The sequence below is a fragment of the Megascapheus bottae genome, chromosome 31 (assembly GCF_031878675.1).
Source record: "Megascapheus bottae isolate mThoBot1 chromosome 31, mThoBot2.hap1, whole genome shotgun sequence".
Lineage (NCBI taxonomy): Eukaryota > Metazoa > Chordata > Mammalia > Rodentia > Geomyidae > Megascapheus > Megascapheus bottae.
The window spans coordinates 4,279,824-4,299,975 of NC_143539.1; the positions used below are offsets into that span (position 1 = coordinate 4,279,824).

The window sequence follows — 20,152 nt, forward strand, 5'->3', positions numbered from 1 at the left end:
ATCCCTCAATCCCTAGAAAAGCTCAGGCTTGCTAGGAAAATGGTGTTTTTTTTTGTGTTTTTTTTTTTTTACAGTTGTTGTTTTACCACTGAGTCACCTCTGCAGCCCACTTGCTTTTTATTTTGTTTCTTAAAAAACATAGATTCCTTGGGTCCCGGAGTTTCCTAGGTACCATATACATAGAAAAACCGGAAGTGGTGCTGTGGCTCAAGTGGTAGAGCTCTAGCCTTGAGAAGGCCCAAAGACAGTGCTCAGAACCCGAGTTCAAGCCCTGAGACTGGCACAAATACCAAAAAAAAAAAAAAATTAGATTCTACCATTGCCTGGCCATTGGGCCTTGAGTGAGTGGTTTTATTTCCTTGGACCTCCCGCTCCCCATTTGAGTAATGGCACCCAAACTCTTAGGTGTCCCGTGTGGCAGCAAGGATTTTGAGAGTTAATTCATCAACAGCTCTGGCATGGTGCGTAGCCATTTCTCTCTAGGTCTTAGCAATTTCTCTCTCAGCTTGCGTTCGCCTCAGTCTTCTCCAGTCTTTTTCACAGCTGCATAGTATTTCTCCAAAAGAATAGACCAGAACACGGAGTCAGTCCTTTGATGAACATATAGCTTCATGCATCTGCTCAGCCAACATTGATGGAGCCGGGCTCCATGAGACCTTGGACCCCCCTTTCTCTATCCCCGAATATGGACATATGAATGGAATTGCAAAAACGCTGCCCCAGTGGCCGCCCTTGAAACAAGGCCCTGGTGGTTGTTCAAGCACGTGGGTGTGGACAGGGTGGGTGTGGACGGGGTGGCCTGGCTCGGGGAGGTGCTGACGTGGGCCTGCAGGGCTAACCTAGAAAGCTGGGCCCCCGAGAGGCCCAGGGCTCAGCCACACCCGGGGGTGGGGAGGGGAGCAGGGCCAGCTCCCCCGGAGTGGACGGTGCCCCTGTCAGTCTTCCCCTGTCCCAGAGTGTAAGAGGAGAAGGAGGAGGTGGGCCTAGCTGGGGAGGGAGGCTGGGAGGAACCGCCCAGCGCTGGCTAAGGTCAGCGGGGAGGGGGTGGCCGCCAGCCCAGGGGGCGGGAGACCCTTCTGGGGGCCGGGCTAGGCCTGCCAGCCTCTCCAGCTCGGCCATATTTGAGCAGCCACGCTGAGCCGTCTTTGTCCTCCTCGTCTCCCAAGTTCCAGCCGCCTGGGGAGGGGGCCTGGCCGGGACCTCTCTGTCCCTGCACCCCCCAACCTTCGGAGCCTCAGGTTCTCAGGTTTCCAGCTTGGCTTGGGACTGTACTGGCAGTAAGCGGTGTGGGGGGGCCGGGCAGCGACTGGCAGCAGGCCTTGGGGTGTGTGTGCAGTATACTGGGGACCCCGTCCTCCTCCCGGACTTGGTCAAGACTGTGTCAGGGGCAGCAGAGGTTAGGGGGAGTCGAATTTTCCTCCCTGCACACCCCCCAGTCTGGTGGCTGAGGGAGGGGCCCCATCCATCTCTACTGCCAGGCCCAGCCTCGCAGGGGCCGCCTGGCCTCCCGGCCTCATCCGTGGCCATGGAGATCTTGAAGACCCTGGAGAAGAGCCATGTGGGGGGCTGGTTCCCCTGGGGCTTCCTGCCCTGCCCCGACAGCCTCATCCTGTGGAGCGTCCCCGACGTGTGCAGGGACGTGGACCTGGACGTGCTGGTGGACGCCCTGAAGCCCGTGGGGCCCTTCAAGAAGATCGGGAAGGTGTTCCGCAAGGAGGAGGACTCGACGGTGGGCATGCTGCAGATCGGGGACGGCGTGGACCCCCTGCTCATCCCGCGCCAGGTGCGCCTGGCCGGCGGCGTCTGGAGGGTCCTCTCCAAGCCGGCCACCAAGGAGGCCGCCTTCCGAGAGCGCCTGCTGCAGTTCCTGCAGGAGGAAGGCCGCACCCTGGACGACGTGGCTCGCATCCTGGACAAGAGCACCCCGCACCCGCCCCAGCCCCCCAAGAGGAGCACGCGGCCCCCCGCGCGCCGCAGGCGGGTCCAGCAGGCCGTGCCCCCGCCGGCCCGGCTGGTGGTGGGCACCTTCGACAGCAGCGGTGCCAGCGACAGCGACCCAGGCGACCTGGACGCGGCCGTGGCCCCCGGGCGTCTGCGCACACGCCGCATGCCCGTCAGCTACCTGGGCAGCAAGTTCCTGGGCAGCGACCTGGAGAGCGAGGACGACGAGGAGCTGGTCCAGGCCTTCCTGCGGCGAGGGGAGAAACAGCCCAGGGCGCCCCCCGCCCGCGGCCGCCCTGGCCACCTGCCGGTGCCCATGTTCCAGAACCTGGGGCCCCAGGTGTCCAAGGCCGACAGATGGCGTCAATATGTCAGCCAGGTGTCCTGGGGGAAACTGAGGCAGAGGGTGAAGGGCTGGACCCCAAGACCCGGGGTGGAAGAGGCCCGGGCCCCCCGGGCCTTGACCCCAGCAGCTGTAGGGGGAGACGGGGGTTCCTCCCAGAGCAGCAGCCCCAGCCCTGGAGGGAACGGCCTCCCTGTGGGAAATGGGGGTGCTGACAGATGGGCGGGGCCCTCCACCAGGTGTTGGAGACCCAGGTGGGTCTCCATCCGGCTTCCCAGGAGGGAGGCAGGGCTTGGGGATCCCGAGGTGGACAGCCCTGCCCCAGAGGAGACAGATGATCAGAGGGAAGAGGCCGGAGGCAACGAGAGGGCAGAGGCCGGCGATAATCAGAGGGAAGAAGCCATAGGCGGTCAGGGAGTAGAGGCTGCAGAGATCCAGGGGGCGGAGGCCCCAGCCGGCCAGAGAGCCCAGGCTGCTGACCATCGGAGGGCAGAGGTCATAGCTGACCAGGAGGCAGAGGCATCAGCTGGGCAGAGGGCAGAGGCTGCAGCTGGTCAGAGTGATCAGAGGGCAGGGGCAGCTGCGAATCCCAGTGCGGAGGCCGGAGCCCAGGCTATCCAGGAAGCTGAAGCTGTGGTTGGCTCTGAGGCTCCCGAGACAGCCAGATCTAGAACCCGCAAACCGGCCAAGACAGTGAGGTTCCAGACCCCAGGCCGTTTTTCATGGTTTCGCAAGTGTCGTAGAGCCTTCGGGCACAGGCCTCGCCTGCCAACCCTACCCAAAAGAGTCCCCAGGGCAGGCGAGGCGAGGAGCCTCAGGGTGCTGAGGGCAGAGGCCAGAGCCGAGGCAGAGCAGGAAGCCCAGCTGTGAGCCCTACGGGCTGCCCCTCCCCAGGCTCTGAGAGCTGGGAAAAGGAGGGCGGCAGATGGGCAGGCAGTCCCAGCCATATCTCCACCCTAACAATTTTGTTTTATGTATTTAGCAGTATAATTTTTTTTCAATATTGACTTACAGCATCCCAGAAAATGGAAAGGAAGGAAGGAAGGAGGAAAGGAGGAAGGGAAAGGAATAAACCAGGACAGGCACTATTAGCTCACGCCTGTAATCTCAGCTACTCAGGAGGCTGAGATCTGAGAATCACGGTATGACAGTCCCGGAGACTCAGTATCCAATTAACCACCCAACAGTCAGAAGTAGAGCTGTAGCACAGGTGGTAGAGCACTAGCCTTGAGTGGAAGAGCTAAAGGACAGTGTCCAGGTGGTGAGTTCAAACCCCATAGTGGACACAAAGTGAGATAGCAGGATTGCATCCCTTGACTTTGGACTCTCTGATGCAAACTTTTAATCCCACCCCCTGGGGATCTCTTTTGTGCCTTTATACCCACGTAGACTGCCTTGCCCCTTGAACTTGCAAAGGGCTCAAACCAACATGCAAATAAAAACACTTACAAGTTGATTTCTTGGCTTCTGATTTGCCTTGCTCTCAAGGGACCTGTGTTTACACTGTCACTCTGTTACCTTTCCTCTCCCCCGCCCCCTCCCCCCAGAGTTGTGAGATTGGAGGGGTTAGGGTCTGAAGTCTGCACACAACCTTGATTTTGGATATGGAAGTCTGTAGAAAAATCCTCTGGGAAATGCACTTAAAGCACAGGCTCTGGGCGTTCTTGGTGTTTGAGGTGTACCAGGGATACCTTCCAGGCCCCAAGTTCAAGCCTCATGGCTGTCCAAAATAAAAACAGCTATGATCACACACCTGTAATCTTGTAATCCTAGCTACTTATGGGGCTGAGAACTAAAGGATCATTGTTCAAAGTTAGCCTTGACAAAAAAATCTGTGTGACTTCATCCCCAGTGAATCAACAAAAAGCAGGGTTTGGCCTAGTGGTAGTGCTTGCCTAGCATGCATGAAGACCCACGTTTGATTCTTCAGTATCACATATATGGAAAAAAGCCAGAAGTGGTACTGTGGCTCAAGTGGTAGAGCTCTAACTTTGAGGAAAGCTCAAGGGCAGTGGTCAGGCCCTGAGTTCAAGCTCCACGACTGGCAAGAAAAAAAAAGTTATGCATAGTTCAGGTAAAGAGTACATTTTTTTTTTTCTTTTGCCAGTCCTGGGGCTTGAAATCAGGGCCTGGACACTGTCTTTGGGCTTCTTTTGCTCATGGCTAGTGCTCTACCACTTGAGCCACATTGCCACTCCTGGTTTTCTGGTGGTTCATCGGAGATAAGAATCTCTCATGCCAGGTACCAGTGGTTCATTCCTGTAATCCTAGCTAGGCAGGAGGCTGAGATTTGAGGACCGTAGTTTGAAACCAGCCTGGGCAGGAAAGTCTGTAAGCCTCTTATCTAGCCTTAAATGAAAAAAGTTCATGGATAGCATCCAGGCCTAGAGTTCAAGCCCCAGGACCAGGGGAAAAAAGAGTCACATGGACTTTCCTGCCCCAGCTAACCTCGATCCTCAGATCTCAGCCTCCTAAACAGGTAGGATTTTAGGTGAGAGCCCAATCAACAAACAGTACAATGTTTTGGATGTCACCCCTTCCCTTGTTCTCCTCCAGTTTTTCCTCCCATCAAGGTGTACAGTTCATTTTCTCTTCGTTTTGGCCGGTTGTAGGGCTTGGACTGTGAGCCTGGGTGCTGTCCCTGAGCTCTTCGGCTCAAGGCTACCGCCCTACTCCTTGAGCCACAGCCCCACCTCCCCTTTTCTAGTGATTCATTGGAGTCTCAAGATCTTTAGTGCCCAGGCTGGGTTTGAACTGTAATCCTCAGATCTCAGCCTCCTGAATAGCTAGGATTATAGGTGTGAGCCACCATGCCTGGCTTTGTACAGTTCATTTTCAACAAAGATTTTTATTTTTTCTGTCTTGTTGGAACCCAGAACTCCACCATTTGAACCGGGTTCTCAGTCCTTTTGTACTGTCTTTATGGCTAGGCCTTAGTACTTTCTGCCCTTCAACTTATCCTTCTGCCTCTGCCTCTCAAGTAGCTAGGATTACCGGTGTTACTAAAGCCCAGCAAGTGTCACCTTTAAGGCAGGCAGAGTCCCAAGCTAGCGTAGGTCCAGGCCGAGGGAAGATTTACGTCAAGTTGGAGAAGGGCCTGGGGCTCAGGGAAGGAGAAAGCAGGAGTTCTGCGCGCCCTCTGGTGGCAGCTAGCAGAAGTGCAGCCCAGAGTCTGAGTCTCAGATACTGCGCATACATCTAGGACTCTCTCCTCTCCCTCCCTCCCTCCCCTCCCTTCCTTTGTATCTAGTTTTGGTTGGTCCTGGGGCTTGAACTCAGGGCCTGAGCTCTTCAGTTCAAGGTAGCGCTCTACCACTTTGAACCACAGCTCCACTTCCAGTTTTCTGATGGTTCACTGGAGATGAGTCTCTTGGAGGGGCTGGAGAGTAGCCTAGTGGGTGCTTGCCTAGCATGCACAAATCCCCGGGTTTGACACCGATACCACGTGCACAGAAAAAAAGCCAGAAGTGGCTCAAGTGGCCAAGTGCTAGCCTTGAGCTAAGTGTTCAAGGACAGTACCCGGGCCCTGAGTTCAAGCCCCAGGAGTGGCAAAGAAGAAGTAATGAAGGAAAGAAATTAAGAAGAAAAAGAAAATGTCTCATGGGCTTTCATGCCTAGGCTGGTCTAGGCCTCCTGAGTAGGCAGGACGACAGGATGAGCCACCGTGCCTGGCTTAGCACCACCTGTCTGTCTTGACTGAAAACCAGCCTTCCTCGGTCAGGATCAACCCAACCACCACTGCCTGTCACGAGATTAAAACTACAAAACGCGTGGTGGGGGGCCTGCTTGTCTTGTTTCAGAAGGGGGACGGTTGGGGACTGGAGGACCCAGGCCCGGGAGGGGCTGACAGGGGGGAAATAGACCTGGACTGGGCTCACCTCATCCTCCCCTCCCAACCTCCCAACCCCCAGATATCACACTTGGAGCACAGCCAAGCACACTCAGGGGCTCCTCCTCCCTCCACACCCCAGGACACCCAGCAAAACCCAGGTAAGATTAAATTCTCTTGGTGGTACCAGGGTTTGAACTCAGGACCTTATGTTTGCTACACAGGTGCTCTACTACTTAAGCCATGCCCGGTGTCCTTTATTACTAATTTTTGTTTTAGTTGAATGAAACAGGTTTTTTCTTTTTTTTGGTCAGTCCTGGGCTTGAGCTCAGGGCCTGAGCACTGTCCTTGGACTTTCTCAAGGCTAGAGCTCTACCACTTGAGCCTCAGCACCACTTCTGGCTTTTTTTCTATGTGTGGTACCGAGGAATCGAACCCAGGCCTTCGTGCATGCTAGGCAAGCACTCCACCACCAGGCCAAACTCCCGGCCGAAACAGGATTTCTTATTCTTGCAGTGGCCTGCCTGATCACGATCCTCCTATTTACACGTCTGGGGTAGCTGGAATGACAGGCACATGTTCCAGGACCAGCCTATTGGTATTATATTTTTGCCCAGGTTGGCCATGCATCTCTGCCTCCCAAGTTCACAGGTGTGCACTGGGGCTGCCCCCGGCTGTGTGGGTGTGAGGGGTGTGCCCGGCCCATGAAGCTGTGTTTGGGATGTGTGTGGCCGTCCCGCAGGCTGGGCCTCTGGGGGCAGTAGATGGAATGAGTGGTCCAGTCCCCAGCCAATGGGGTTTGAGTCAGACCAGACTGGTTCAGAGCTCACTGCTGTGTGTGACTCACCCTGGGATGCGGGAAAATCGCCTCGACTGGCACTGGAGCAGCGGGCGCTACAGTACTATGACCATGCAGGAGGTGCCCCACAACTGCCCATGTAGCGGGGATGCCCTCCCCGCTGGGCCCGCCTGTCCTGGGCCACCAGCAATCCTGGGGCGCCACCTTGTGGGGATACCAGGCTCTGTCATGCATGGCCCAGAGACGGCCACCTTGTGTCCCCACATTCCTTCCTTCCCGGAGCTCTACCGTCCCCATCCTGCTGGGGCTCAGAGCTCTCCTCCTGCCTCTGAGAAGCCTGGATGGTGGAGGCAGGAGGCCCAGCCTTGGAGGCGGGGCTGGCTGAAGCCCAGCAGCGGCGCTCAGGACCTCCACTGTCCTGCCCTGCTGCTCTGGGGAGACCCACAGCTCACGTCTGCTCTGATGGGCAGTAGATAGCAGGACCCAGCTTAGGAAGGGTCTGCAGGGGGTCACTTCAGCAATGGCCTCGCCGCCCATGGGGTCTCGTGTGGAGGGGCCTCTCCATCCCCTGTCCAAGTACAGCCCCCAGGTGTGTCCTGCCCACTCTCTAGGTGGGGATCTGCCCCACTCCCCCATACCCAGGGAGGCAGCAGGCAGGGCTGAGGTCCCACCCCGGAACCCCCTTTCAGCAGCCAGGGCCTTATGGGACCAGGTGACTTACAATAATGACTTTATTTTAACATATTTAATTACAGACATAAAACAGCTGGGGGAGGGGTGGGCCTGGCCTGGCCCCCCTCGGGCTACCAGGAGGCAGGGTGCAGGCTAGGCCTCCCTGATGACCCTCTTCCTAGGGTCTTCCTATGGCAAGGCCCTATTGCTTTAGTGGGGAGGAGCCATGCAAATGAAGGGGCGGGGAACCCTCCTGGCCCCGCCCCAGGACGGCCTGCCTCCAGAATGCCTGGCTGTGTCCCTCTGAACCCCAGCTGGGGCACCCCCTTCCTGCCTGTCCAGGGAACAGCCACTCTGGGCAGCCCTGCTCCTCTCTGCCCACCCCCTCTGCAACCTAAAGAGGAATAAATACAAACTTTACAAAGTAAAAGGGGGTCCCACGCTGCCCAGGGCGGAGCCGCTCAGGTGCTGGTTGCGGGGTGCTGGCCTGGGCACACCCCGCCTCACATCATCCCCAGCTGCAGCAGCGTGTTGGCGTAGGCCATGGGCTTGACGTTGGGGTGAGGCTGGAGGAGGAGTGGGGGCCGGGTCAGGAGGTGCTGGGCGTCACGCCCTCACCCCCTGGAGCTGGACTCACCACTGCTGTGAACTGGTGGAACTGGGGCCTCAGGTCGGAGCCCCGGAGGTGAATGTAGGAGGCTTTGTTCCCCATCTGGTCGCTGTGGGGACAGGAGTAGAGGGGTGCTCAGGGAGGGGAAAGGCAGGAGAGGGGAGGAGGGGACTGGAGGGGCCCTGTGCCGGATCTGATCCCACCACCATTCTGGCCATCAGGGAGGAGGAATGTCGGGATTTCCTTCCAGAAGCATCCCCAGGCACCCGAAGGAGGTGTGACCGAGGGGGTGGAGGGCGGTGAGGATGGTCTGCCTCCATGGGGAACCCCAGAGAAGCAAGTGCCCGTGGCACGCACCAGTAGTTGGGGGCGGAGAAGACGGTGACGCAGCGGCCGCCGTGGGCCACCTCGTAGCCCTCAGCCTTGACCTCGTGGCTGCGGATGATGTAGTCCAGCTGGTTCTCCTCCAGGAAGGCCTTGGTGACATCTGGCCCGAACTGGCAGCTCACACCCCGCTTGCTGACCGAGCGCCCATTCTGGGGGGACACCGGGGGACGTGAGACTCAGGGTGATGGGGGCTCCACCCCACCACCTCACACCTGGCCCTGGACTCACCTGTGGCTGGGGATCCGACCACAGCAGGTCGCACATGGGACCTGGGGAGATGGAGCGAGCATCAGGCTTGGCTGCCTCAGAGCCAGGGTCCCACTGCCACCCACCAGGCCCCACCTTTAGGCACAGCCCAGAGCGGGGAGGCCCTGGATCTGAGCTGAGGTGATGGCAGCACTGGGGTGGCCCTGCCCCTGGAACCAAGGCCAAGAGCTGTGCGTCCAGCGGGGCCCCGCCCACGCGCTGAGTGTCACTTGCCTGTCCCCAGGATTTCCCTGCACCACACCACCTCAGCTGGGGTGTCCGCAGCCATCTGCCCTCTGGTCTGGACAGGCTGAGCCGCCTGGCGGGGACCCTGGGCCCCACTCACCTGAGTCTGGGGGCTGCCGGTTCCGCTCAATCTTCCTAATGTCATCTAGGGTGACGCCATCCTCGCTGAACAGGCCTCCGTGCATGATCTGGGGGCCGGGCAGCGTGGTGAGGGCAGGAGCGCTCCCACCGCCCCGGGCAGCCATGGGGCACGTGGACCGGGCCCAGGGAGGGCGGGGGTGCCGGGCACTGTGTTCTCACCAGCACTTTGCCATTGATGCACTGGGCCAGCGGGAGCCACTCGAACACCTCGCTGAAGAGCTCGTACATCTGGGCTGTGTACTTGGCCTTCACCTCCCCCTCGAAACCATAGATCTGGTTCATGTTGTCCGTCTCGTGATTGCCTGGCCACGGCAGGGGACGGGAGGCTCGGCTCCAGCTTCCTCAGTCTCCCTGCCTGGCGCCCTCAGATACTGACCTGGGACTTGGTGACAACCCAGTGCCCACCACCCCATCTTCTGGGCTGCCTCAGCCCAGGGATCTCCTTCAGCTACAGCCACAGCCTCTGGGGGCCCCTGGCACCAAGAGCCTAAACCTGGAGCCTTGGGGACAGCACACAATGGCACTTGGGACACTACCACGCACTCCACCCACAAGGTTGTGGCACACACCACAGTGCCTGTGGCCTCTGAAGATGCTCCACTCGCCTCAATACTTTAGGAGCGGGCATTCAGAATAAATAACTACTCCCCTGCACCTGCCAGAAACGTCTTTGCATAAAGAAGCACCACATGGGCACAGGTCTTTCTGATTTGCAGGGAGTCTGCTGTGCCAGGGCGGGGCCAGGCGAGCCCCTCCCCATGTGGGCGGGGCCTGCACAAGTGGGTTCTCACTATGGGACAACCCGGGGGCTCTCCCTCTCAGCCAGCTGTGAGGGGAACCACAGCTGCCCTTCCTCCAGAACCTCCACCAGCACCTGCTGGGACCCTGGCATAGTGACCAGGGAGGGAGGGAGGGCAGGCCACCTTACAGGACCTGGCACCATCACCCTTTACTCACTTGACCTGCTACCCTGACTTTCTAGATGAATCACCAGAGGGGAAGGGAGGCGCTCTGCCAGGGACCCCACCCCCAGCTCACCTCGAAGTAGGTGAAAGTGATCGGGGTATAGGAGCTTGAAGCCAAAAAGGGTGAGGATCACCTCCACGGAGAAGGAGCCACGATCCACGAAGTCGCCATTAAATATCTGTTCTGCTAAGGACCACGTGGCAGCAGGGAATGGCCGGGCTGGGCCAGTGTGGCTCCCCCCAGGCTCCAGTCAGCTCCGCCCACAGAGTGAGGAGCTGGTGGGAATCACATTGCTCTTTCATGTGGTGTGGCTCTGGCTGGCCACTAGTCTGCAGAGTGGCAGGGACAGCTCAACTGCCTCCCCTTCTCCAGACAGGCTCAAGGCCACAGGACAGCAGGCAATCACCTGCCACCCAGCAGGGCATAGGCCGGAAGCCCCACATCCAACTAGGGGTAAAGCCAGTGTAATGTCAGATCCTCACTAAGGAGGCCAGGCCTGCACCCAGCTCCTCCTTGAAGCTGTAGGCACGCTCACCCCTCTCCTCCTTAGCCTACATTATGAAGGGGGAAACTGAGGCATGAGGGTTAGATGAAGTGTAGCAGGTGCCTGAGTGCTGTATGACCTGGTAGTAGAGGGGAAGGTGGGGCTGAGAGCCAAGGGCACTGGCCCAGGGTACACCGCCCTCCACCCCACACCTGGGCCTTTCCTGCAGGCTTGGGAAGGATACATAGGGGTTCGTCTCAGAGGGCAAACCGTTGAGCTCGAATATATTGAGGAGGTCATAGAACTGGCCATGGGTGTCCCCACACACTGTAATCTTCTCTGTCTGGAAGAAAAGAGGCCACCGGAGAGGGAGGGGCCCAGAGAGAGATGTGGGGAGGGGGCATAGGGGAGGGATGAGGGGTCACGGCAGACCGAGAAAGTCCACGTGAGACACACATGGGGACACGGCAATGACAGGTGGACAGAGAGCGAGAGACAGGAGGGAGGGCAGTGCGGGAGGACAGACAGGGAGGGGGGAAGGGGAGGGTAGAGCACACCAGGTGGGATTGTAAATTCCTGAGCTCCTCGGCTCTTCCAGGGCCCAGGAGGCGCCTCCACCCCCCACCAGATGCGAAGCCCTGACCGGCCACACCCAACCGCACCTCTTTCAGCGTGGTCTCCACCAGCGTGCTCAGCTTGCACAGGACTTCCTTCACCTGCACCAGAATCTGAAGGCGGGACAGGCTGTGAGTGGGAGCTGCTTTCTCAGCCCTGCCTGGGTCCCCACTGGCTGTGGCCAGCCCAGGACACGCGTTCGGGAAGCTCTGCAGGTGTGGGGTCCCCACGGCTCACCTGGTAGGCACACTTCCGGTGCAGCTTCTTCTGGTCCTTATACCACTGCATGAGGTCCTTCATGAAGGCCATGGTCACTTTGCCGTCCTCCAGCTTTGGCCCACTGTACTCGTCCTCGATGGCTTGTGAGGGAACAGGGAGCCTGTCAGGGGGCTCAGACATGGCGGGCAGGATGGGGGACCTGGCTCTGGACATGGCTGAGGGAGCGAGTGGGAGAAGAGGCCACGGCACTGCCCTCGGGGATCAGGATTCGGGGTTCTAGGGTGAGTGTACACCTCTAAAATCAACTTCTACATGGCCCACTCCAACAGCTGCCTCCCCAGCCACCCCCTCCTCCGTCCCAGAGAGGAGCCCCCCAAATAACACCATGTCAGCGCTGCACAATCTTCCCTGTGATCTAGGGTGCCCGGAACCTGAAGACACGCAGGCCACAACCCCTGACCCTGTGGTCCCAGGGGACGCTGCCACATCACCCACAGGTAGCAATGGCTGCTTTGCCATGCATGAACGGGAATGCGCTTGGGGCAGGGGGCACCGCTGTGTGTCATAAAAGAAAACCCCTAAACCGCCCCAAGTTTACCTGCCAAGGGAGGTAGGAAGGGAGGGAGAGGAACAAGGACAGCCACCTGTGAAGGCTGGCTGGAAGCCGGCCTCCCTCCCCGGCCCTGCGCGGCCGACTCACTCATGCTCTCGACATCCAGCGAGTCCACGACAGAGCGCCTGTGCTCGTCCCCTGCGATGGCTCGCTCGAAGGCCTTCTGCTTCACGATCTTGCTGCACTCTTGGTACTTCATTTTGGCATCTTTGTCGTGAGGCTTCACCTTCACCACCTGGCGGGGAGGGGGAGCAGTCACACGTGGGAGGGGGTGGCCAGCGCCTGGCACAGGGGCACTGTCAGCTAGAGCCCTGGGATGCCCAGGTCAGACCTCTCAGGGCCAGCATACTGGCCATATTGTTACCCGGATCCTGTCCCCAGGCCTGGGTTTCTGTACCGACAGACAGTCCCCACAGAGCAGCATGGGAGCCAGCATGCCAGCCCACAGGGCTCTGACCCTATCAGAGCAGAATTCCACCAAATAAGGACAGGTTAGAGGCACGGCTCAGTTGAAAATTGTGCCAGCCAATGAGTGAAAGCATCAGGTACCCAGTTTCCAATCTCAGAAAAAAAAAAGTGGGGGGGACAACAAGTGGCCTGGCTCACTGCAGCTCCACACGAAAGGATGCTTTCTTTTTTCTTTTCTTTTTCTTTCTTTTTTGTTCAAGGCTATCACTTGAGTTTCAGCTCTACTTCTAGTTTTCTGGTGGTTCACTGGAGATAAGAGCCTCACAGCTCGTCACTCATGCCTGTAATCCTAGTTACTCAAGAGGCTGAGATTTGAGGATCGAGGTTCAAAGCCAGCCTGGGCACTAAAGTCCCTGAGACTCTTATCTCCAATTAGCCAGCCGAAAACACAAAGTGGTGCTGTGGTTCAAGTGGTAGAGGCCTAGCGTTGAGCTGAAGAGCTCAGGGACAGTGCCCAGGCCCCATGACCAAACAAAAAAAGAAAAAAAAAAAGTCTCACATTTTCCTGCCCAGGTGGACTTCCAATTGCAATCCTCAGATCTCAGCCTCCTGAGCAGCTGAGATGACATGCCTCAGCCCAGTGCCCAGCCGTGGTTTCTTTACGGAACAGATGGGTGACTGTGCATGCGATGAGTGGGCAGCATGGGCTGGGGGTCTCTCTGGGAAGAGCAACTAGAGGAGCCAGGTTCTCACCATGTCCCGGCGCCGACAGGCAGCCTGGCCATCATGCTGAGGACCAGTCCTCACGTGGCACCGTGAGCAGCCCCAGCTCCTCCCCTCCTGCCCCATCAAGACGTGGTGTGTGCCGGCCAGGCGCTGGGCTTCCTGATCATGCAGCCTCGGCCGCGTCACCCAACCCACGTCTACACCCCATGTCTTGAAACATGAAAACACCCACAACATTATAGATACTCGTTGTCCAAGAAACTGTGCCTGTCTCTGTGGAGATGGGAAAATACCAGGCAGAGCCTGGGTCCCCCCCTCCCCCAGGAGAAGGGAGGGGGAGGGACACCTCCTCTCCAGCCTTCATCTACCCTGCACAGTGCTCTGCTCCCAGGGCTGAGGCAAAGCCCGAGGCTCACCTACTCCAACCAAGGTCACACCTTGTTCCCCCCAACAGCCAGGAACCAGGCTGGAAGACAGGGCCTAGGCTTGTCCCCTGGGAACCGCAGCATATGTCACTAGATACCCTCTGGGGCCCAGGTGACCAGGTGTGGCCCAGCTGAGGCTCTGGATTGCCCACTGGCCCCTCCTGCACACCCCAGCCCCTTGGCGAGTCCTCAATCACCCAGCCTCAGCCCGGGTACCCTCCCCAGCCTGCGAGTGGAAGACACTGCCCTTGACCCAGCTCTGTCACTGATGTCCCTGGGCTCCTCCAGCCCCCAGCCCTGCAGACCTTGGTTACTCATTACCAGCCCTCCTCAGGACCTTTACCCCGTCTTCAGCAAAGCCAACAGGCCCAGGTAGCCACTCCTCTGCTTGCCGTCCTCCAGATTAGGATGCCAAGGGAGTGGCCTGGGCACCCTGACTCATAGGTATCCTACCAACTATCCCTTCCCCCAGGCCCCTTCCTGTCTTCCTCCCTCTCTGACATAGGGTGCCTTGGCTATAGGCTCTGTGCAGAAACTTCACCCCAGGCCAGGCCCTCTAACTTCCCCTCCCACTACGGACTCAGATCTGGGCCCCCAGAATGCTAATAACTGATAGAAACATCCGCCTTGGCCAGGCACAGGGTGGCTCAGCCTGTAATCCAGGCTACTCAGGAGGCTGAGATCTGAGGATCAAGGTTCAAAGCCAACCTGGCACAAAAGGACCTGAGACGCTTATCTCCAATTAACCTCTGGAAAAAGGGAAGTGGGGATTGGCTCAAGGGTAGCCTTGAGCTGAAGAGCCCAGGGACAACACCCAGGCCCAGGGGTAGAGTGGTAGCCTTGAGCTGAAGAGCTCAGAGACAGTGCCCAGGCCCAGTTCAAGCCCCATGACCCACAAAAAAAAAAGAAAGAAAAGAAGAAAAAAGAAAAAGAAACACCCTTTTTGCCAGTGGCTCACACCTGTCACCCTAGCTTCTCAGGAGGCTGAGATCTGAGGATGGAGGTTCAAAGCTAACCTGGGCAGGAACGTCCCTGAGTGCTTAGGCCCTGAGTTCAAGACCCACGACCAGCACACACACAAAAAAACCCCACTAAAAACCTACCCTCCTTAACAAAGGCGACCACCTTGGAATGCCGTGTGCCTGTTTTGCTCAGTGTTGCTCTAAGCAGCTCGCTTACTGCCCACAGCAACCGTGGAGACACGGAGTGGCCAGGCCTGGCCCAGGGCACCCACTCACCGTCTCGTAGTCACGCAGGGCGGCCCGGAACTTGCCCAAGGCCATGTTGCTGGCAGCTCGGCGGTAGTAGCCCTTGATATACTTCTTGTCGATTTCCACAGCCCGCGTGGCGTCGCCCAGCGCATAGCCATAGCACTCAGTGCGCAGGTAGGCCAGGCTGCGGTTGCCATAGTAGATGGCATTGCTGGGGTTCAGCTCAATGGCCTGGCTGTAGAACTTGATGGCGTTCTCGTAGTCCTTGGCTGTGGGAGTGAGGAGGAAGAGGCATGAGGCTGTGCTGTCTCAGTGGAAGAACACATCCCGAGCCGTGTCCTCCCGAAGGCCTGCCCAGACACTCAGACATGTCTCCGCAGCCTGTCCCTCAGGCCACAGGCTCCAGGACCCCACCAATTCCACTCAGTGCCATGCTGGACACTATTCTAGTTTCCTCCTGAGTCCATGCGAGACTAAAAAGGACATGCTAGGGTATGCTGGAGCCATGATTTGAATCAGGCAGCTGCAGGCCCTAAGCCCCAGCCATCCAGTCCCCCACAGCAAGGAAATACCCACAAGAGGAAGCCAAGAAGAAGTGGAGGTGGAAAGGGAGGAAGCCGCCGGGCCCAGAGAAGGGGCAGCAGACTGCTCCGGACACAGGCCAGGCATGCCCTGAACTGGGTGAGCCCTGGGCCTGGGGACCTCAGCCAGGCTGCAGGGGCCAGGATGAGGGAGCTGGGTGGGGGGAGATGTGGCAGAGAGCGATGGACAGATCCCCTGGGCCTGACAGCTGGCCTTGGCCAAGAGTGCGATGATGACAGGAGGTGACAGCCAGCCAAGGACAAAAGGTCAGATTGTGCTAGACAAGTGCTCTCCATCAGAGCTTTCTGCCTGGGCTGGGGTCCTGGGAAGACCCGCTGAAGCCCATCTGTGGAGGCCATGCTCAAGGTCAAATGACCAGCTCCAAGTCCTCTCCTGTACCCATGTCACAGCTGGGAGGCATGAGGCCTGGACAGCCTCGTAGGCCTGCCAATAGTCCCATGTGCTGGACTCTTTACAGAAGCCCCAACAACCTTGAAGACAGCACACCAGCCAGCAAGACTGAAGCTCAGTGCTCAGCTTAGTATGGTGAGGGGCAGGTGGGGACCCCTCATGCCTGGGGGTGCTCTGGGGAAGCCCGGCCCCGAGACGACAGCTCAGATCCAGTTCCCAGCTGAATCTGTCACAGGCTGGGTGTCGCTGGACAACTTTCATAGCCCCTCTGGACAGGAGTGTCAGAGGCTGCTCCTCTCAACTCAGGACCCTCCCACCCCGCTCCAGCCCCCCACTTCACTGGTGCCAGTGAGCACTGGCACCCCATATCCTCCAGTGACCACCCAAGGGGTCCCTGGAGTGGCACCTGGGTGGTAAGGGAAGCTCTGCTAGAGGGGAGGGAAGTGGAGAAGGCATCAGGCAGGTAGCAGCACCTCCTGGCGATCTTTCAGTGGCCCGGATGTCCTCTCCTTTGGGAAGCCCCGCTTGACCTCCAGTCCTGGCCAGGCTCTGGACCCCAGTTCCAGCTAGCTACTCTGGCTGGGTCACTGTGGTGCTGGCCACCCCGGCCTGTGAGCCCAGGAACACAGGACCCACCACTTCCCAGATCCAAGCAAGATGCAAGGCACAGCCCAGCCCCTTGGCACCCTACGAGAACTCCCTCGGCCTCCTGGCGTGGCAGAACTCCAGGGCCCGGGTGAGGTGCCCGCCAGGCAAGGTGTGACTCCAGCTAGTGGCACGGGTGGGGCTGGTGCCTGGCTCTGCTGATCTCACACCACTCTGGACTGGGGCCGCAGCATGAGCTGGGGCTGGGACGTGGTGCAGGCAAAGTGGCTGCAGACCCGGAATGACCAAGTGGCGAGGGGAGCGGTGGAGATGACCAGCACCGCACTCTCTACCCCCAATCCTGCCCTGCCTGCAGGCCCCGTGTCAGTGATGAGGAAACAGAGTGGCGAGGTGAGGCAGCCTGTCCCGGGGCCACAGAGACTCTGGCTCTTTACCGTGGTGCCAGGTTTACTCCTCAACAAAGCTGGGGGGGTCAGCACACCCGTGGCACCTTTCTGAAGGGGGCATGGGGCCCTGCACACAGAGCCTCTGTGCTCCAGGGGGACCCCTCCAGGGCTGGAGGGGTGTGAAATCAGTTCCCCTCCCCTGGGACCCTCCTACCCGCTAGCTGGGGCCAGGGTGACAGAGGAGAGCAGAGGTGAGGAAGGGGAAATCCTGCCAGGCACCCACACCGACCTGGGCCGGCAGTTCCGCTTCCGAGCCACTTCCTCCAGAAAACAAACAGGGCTCTACTTTTATTTCTCAGCCCGGGGCGGCGGCCCAGGCGCAGCTTGCAACACTGGGTCTCAATTAAGCGGCGCTGTAATTATTATTTTTTATTGTTATTCCCTCAGCCCCTGAGCGCCTGCCACCACCTGCATGACAGGAGGCCTGGACTGGAGGGGTGCTCTCTGTGTCCTCTGCCAGGCCCGTTTCATCAGGCCCCTGGGAATCCCCACTGGGCTCTCGGGTCGCAGGGAGCTGGAGCTGCTGTTCCCCAAGACTCTTCATCATGTCCTGGGTCTCAGCCGAAGCCTCAAGTCTTCACGCTCTTACTGAGACCCGGTGAAGGTTTCCTCTCTCTCCTCCTCTCCCATCCCCCACGCTGGTCCTGGGGCTTAAACTCAGGGCCTAGGTGTTGTCTACTACTTGAGCCCCAGCTCCACGTCCAGCTTTTTGCTGGTTAATTGGAGATGAGAGTCCTGTGAACTTTCCTGCCCTCCCAAGCAGCTTCAAAACATGATCTTTTAGATCCTAGGCTCCTGACTAGACAGGATTACAGGTGTGGGCCACGCACTCCTGGTGCTCTCTCTCTCTTTTTTTTTTTTTGCCAGTCTTAGGGGCTTGAACGCAGGGCCTGAGCACTGCCCTTGAGCTTTCTCAAGGCTAGAGCTCTATCCCTTGAGCTACAGCACCATTTGGGGCTTTTCCTGGGTGTGTGGCACCAAGGAATCGAATCCAGGCACTGGGTCACACTCCCAGATCCTCACTGTGGTGTAAGCACAATTCTGAGCCTGCGCCCTTTCCACTCAGGGTCATCTTCAGCTGGAAGTCAGGGTGCCTCCCCAGAACCCTGTACAATCTACTCCCTACCATGGAACCAAAGCCCTTGGCCCCGCCACTCCAGGCCTGCTCACCTTTGGGCTTTGCCAGCTACCTCTTTCTGCCTTGCGCTCTCTCCACCTGGGCGTGTTTCCAGGACCAACTGGACCCTCAAGAGATCACCATGGCTCTGACCCTTTTCAGTCTTTCTGCCACCTACCTTCCCCATCAAACTCCCTCCCCACTGAACTTCCCTCAGTCAGTGCGTTTCTGGAGACCCATGCTCCAGTGGGGCCCTCCATCCTTCCACTCTGCCCTCCCCTTCTCTGAAGCTCTGCAAGCCTCCCCTCTCCTGCTGAATCTCTTTCCATTCTGTGTTCATGCTGAACCCCACTTGGAGAGGCAGGCTCAGTGACCCCACATGGCCCTCTCAAGCCCCTGTTCTGTCTCCCCACTCTCCTGCCCCCTCTTCCTGCTTCCCTCCATCGGCCAGTGCCCTTCTAGCTGGACCTGATGGTCAAGGCATGGCGCTCATCTGGCAGCATCTGATCCAGGTAAGGGGCTTTGCTAAATTCCCGAACCTCCAAGCACTTTCATGACACCTCTCCTGGTTTCCCATCCGCCTTGATGGCTGCTCCGCACCCTGCTTTAGGTCTTCTCTGGACCCCATTTCTAAGTGACCTCATCCATTCCCAACGTATTTCCAACCACAGGTTGGGCACACTCAAATTTTTCTCCAGTCCAGACTGGCCCATCTACCTATTTCCTGTCTATTTCCTAGACCAGCTGAATAAAATTCAAACTAGTCTTGGCAATGAGTTACAAAGAGACCTCCAGAATCCTACCGACTCTTTCGAAAGCCCTAGTCACATCGGACTCCTTCCATAAAATATTCTCAGGCTGCCCAATGTCTGAGGCAGCCTTCTCCCTCGATTTTCTCTTTTCTCCCCCCCCCACTTCCAAAGCCTGGCCATACTTGAGCATTTTATTTGTGGGCTTTACTCCACGTGATTTCCTCGCTACATGACAGAGGATTCGTGTCTCCTTGCTGCTCGATGCTCACAGCCAAGCACAGCCGACCCGCGGTCCCAGGAAACATGTATGCAATGAATGAATGAATGAATGGATGGATGAATGAATGAATCCGGGAGCTCACGTGTCCCCCACGCCCCAAGGACTCCCTTCAGATCCTACTCCCCCATCCCCCACCTCACGATCCCCCACGATCCCCTCTTCGGCCTGGGCTGCCCCCCACATGGGGCAGGAACCCCCCTTCCCCAGCCTCGGGCTTCCCTCCTCGGCGACCACATGTCACTGCGGGGAGGCGCCCTGTTCGGGGTCCGCCCCGCCTCCGCGTCTCCCGCCCTCTGCTAGGGAGCGCCCGCCTCAGTTTCCCCATGCAGTAGCCCCACTTTCTTAACGCCCGAGCGCACCGCCCGGGCGCCCCCCGCACGTCGCCCCGCGGTGGCGTCACCCCGCGCCCCCTCCCCCCGGCCCGGTCACTTGGTAGAGGCCGCCCGGCGCCCCAGCTGCCGCCCGGCGTTGCCATGGTTCCGCGCGGGCCCGGGCCGCTGTCCGCCCTCCCTCGCCCTGTCCCGGCCGGACGTACCTTTAAAGTAGTCGTTGGCCTTGGTCTTGAGCTCCTCGGCCCGCTTCAGGGCGCCTTCGGCAGGGGGTTCGTCCCGGGGGGGCTCAGCACACTCAGTCCGTTCGCCCTCCGCCATCGCCATGCCGCAAAGCGACCCCCACCCTGGCAACGGCCGCCAGCGGCACCCGGCCGAACCGTCGCGAAGGAGTGCTGAGTGACCGCCGCCGCTGTCGCGCGAGTGTCGTAAAGCGCGGGCCCCGAAGGCGCCCCCGGCGCGCATGCGCGGCGGCTCCCAGGGCCCCCGCGGGCGCCCGGCGGGACAAGGTGACCAGAGGGGAGCCAGGGCAGCGCCCCCCGCGGATGGGCCAATCAGGGGAAAGGGAGAGGCGCCGGGGGGGGGGGCGGCGTGGGCCTGCTCCCCAAATCACTGTGTCCCGAGCCCACCGAAGTTTCTTGGATGCTCCCCAAGTGTCCGCACGCCCCTCACTGGGGCACCCGAGGTCTCCCGGGCCCCAGCCAGGCCCCTGCTATCCGCTCCTTCTCCTCCCCACGCCTCCAAGCTT

The 20,152-nt window shown here is 59.0% G+C and overlaps 2 protein-coding genes across 2 annotated transcripts; one reads left to right on the top strand and one right to left on the bottom strand.

The window, feature by feature from the left end:
- The first annotated feature begins 1,520 nt into the window (after positions 1-1,520).
- On the top strand, positions 1,521-3,154 carry Ccdc8 (coiled-coil domain containing 8 subunit of 3M complex). The gene has a single exon (XM_090322283.1). It carries the CDS (start codon positions 1,526-1,528, stop codon positions 3,152-3,154), a length of 1,629 nt encoding a protein of 542 aa, XP_090178409.1. The 5' UTR covers positions 1,521-1,525.
- Positions 3,155-7,625: 4,471 nt separating this feature from the next.
- Ppp5c (protein phosphatase 5 catalytic subunit) lies at positions 7,626-19,798 on the bottom strand. The gene is made up of 13 exons (XM_090322119.1): positions 19,611-19,798; positions 14,909-15,150; positions 12,199-12,346; positions 11,517-11,638; positions 11,327-11,392; positions 10,909-11,007; positions 10,253-10,358; positions 9,374-9,516; positions 9,174-9,261; positions 8,810-8,850; positions 8,552-8,730; positions 8,222-8,303; positions 7,626-8,150 (listed from the first exon to the last, which is right to left on the bottom strand). The coding sequence occupies exons 1-13, from the start codon at positions 19,729-19,731 to the stop codon at positions 8,088-8,090; spliced, it is 1,500 nt and encodes a 499-aa protein (XP_090178245.1). The 5' UTR covers positions 19,732-19,798; the 3' UTR covers positions 7,626-8,087.
- Positions 19,799-20,152: the final 354 nt, after the last annotated feature.

Coding starts and splice junctions, on each gene's coding strand:
- Ccdc8 (XM_090322283.1), top strand. CDS start 1,526: ATGGAGATCTTGAAGACCCTGGAGAAGAGCCATGTGGGGGGCTGGTTC.
- Ppp5c (XM_090322119.1), bottom strand. CDS start 19,731: ATGGCGATGGCGGAGGGCGAACGGACTGAGTGTGCTGAGCCCCCCCGG. Junction 10,359..10,908: donor CCTCTGAGACGAACCCCTAT/GTATCCTTCCCA, acceptor TTAGCAGAACAG/ATATTTAATGGCGACTTCGT. Junction 9,517..10,252: donor TCACTTTCACCTACTTCGAG/GTGAGCTGGGGG, acceptor TGCCGTGGCCAG/GCAATCACGAGACGGACAAC.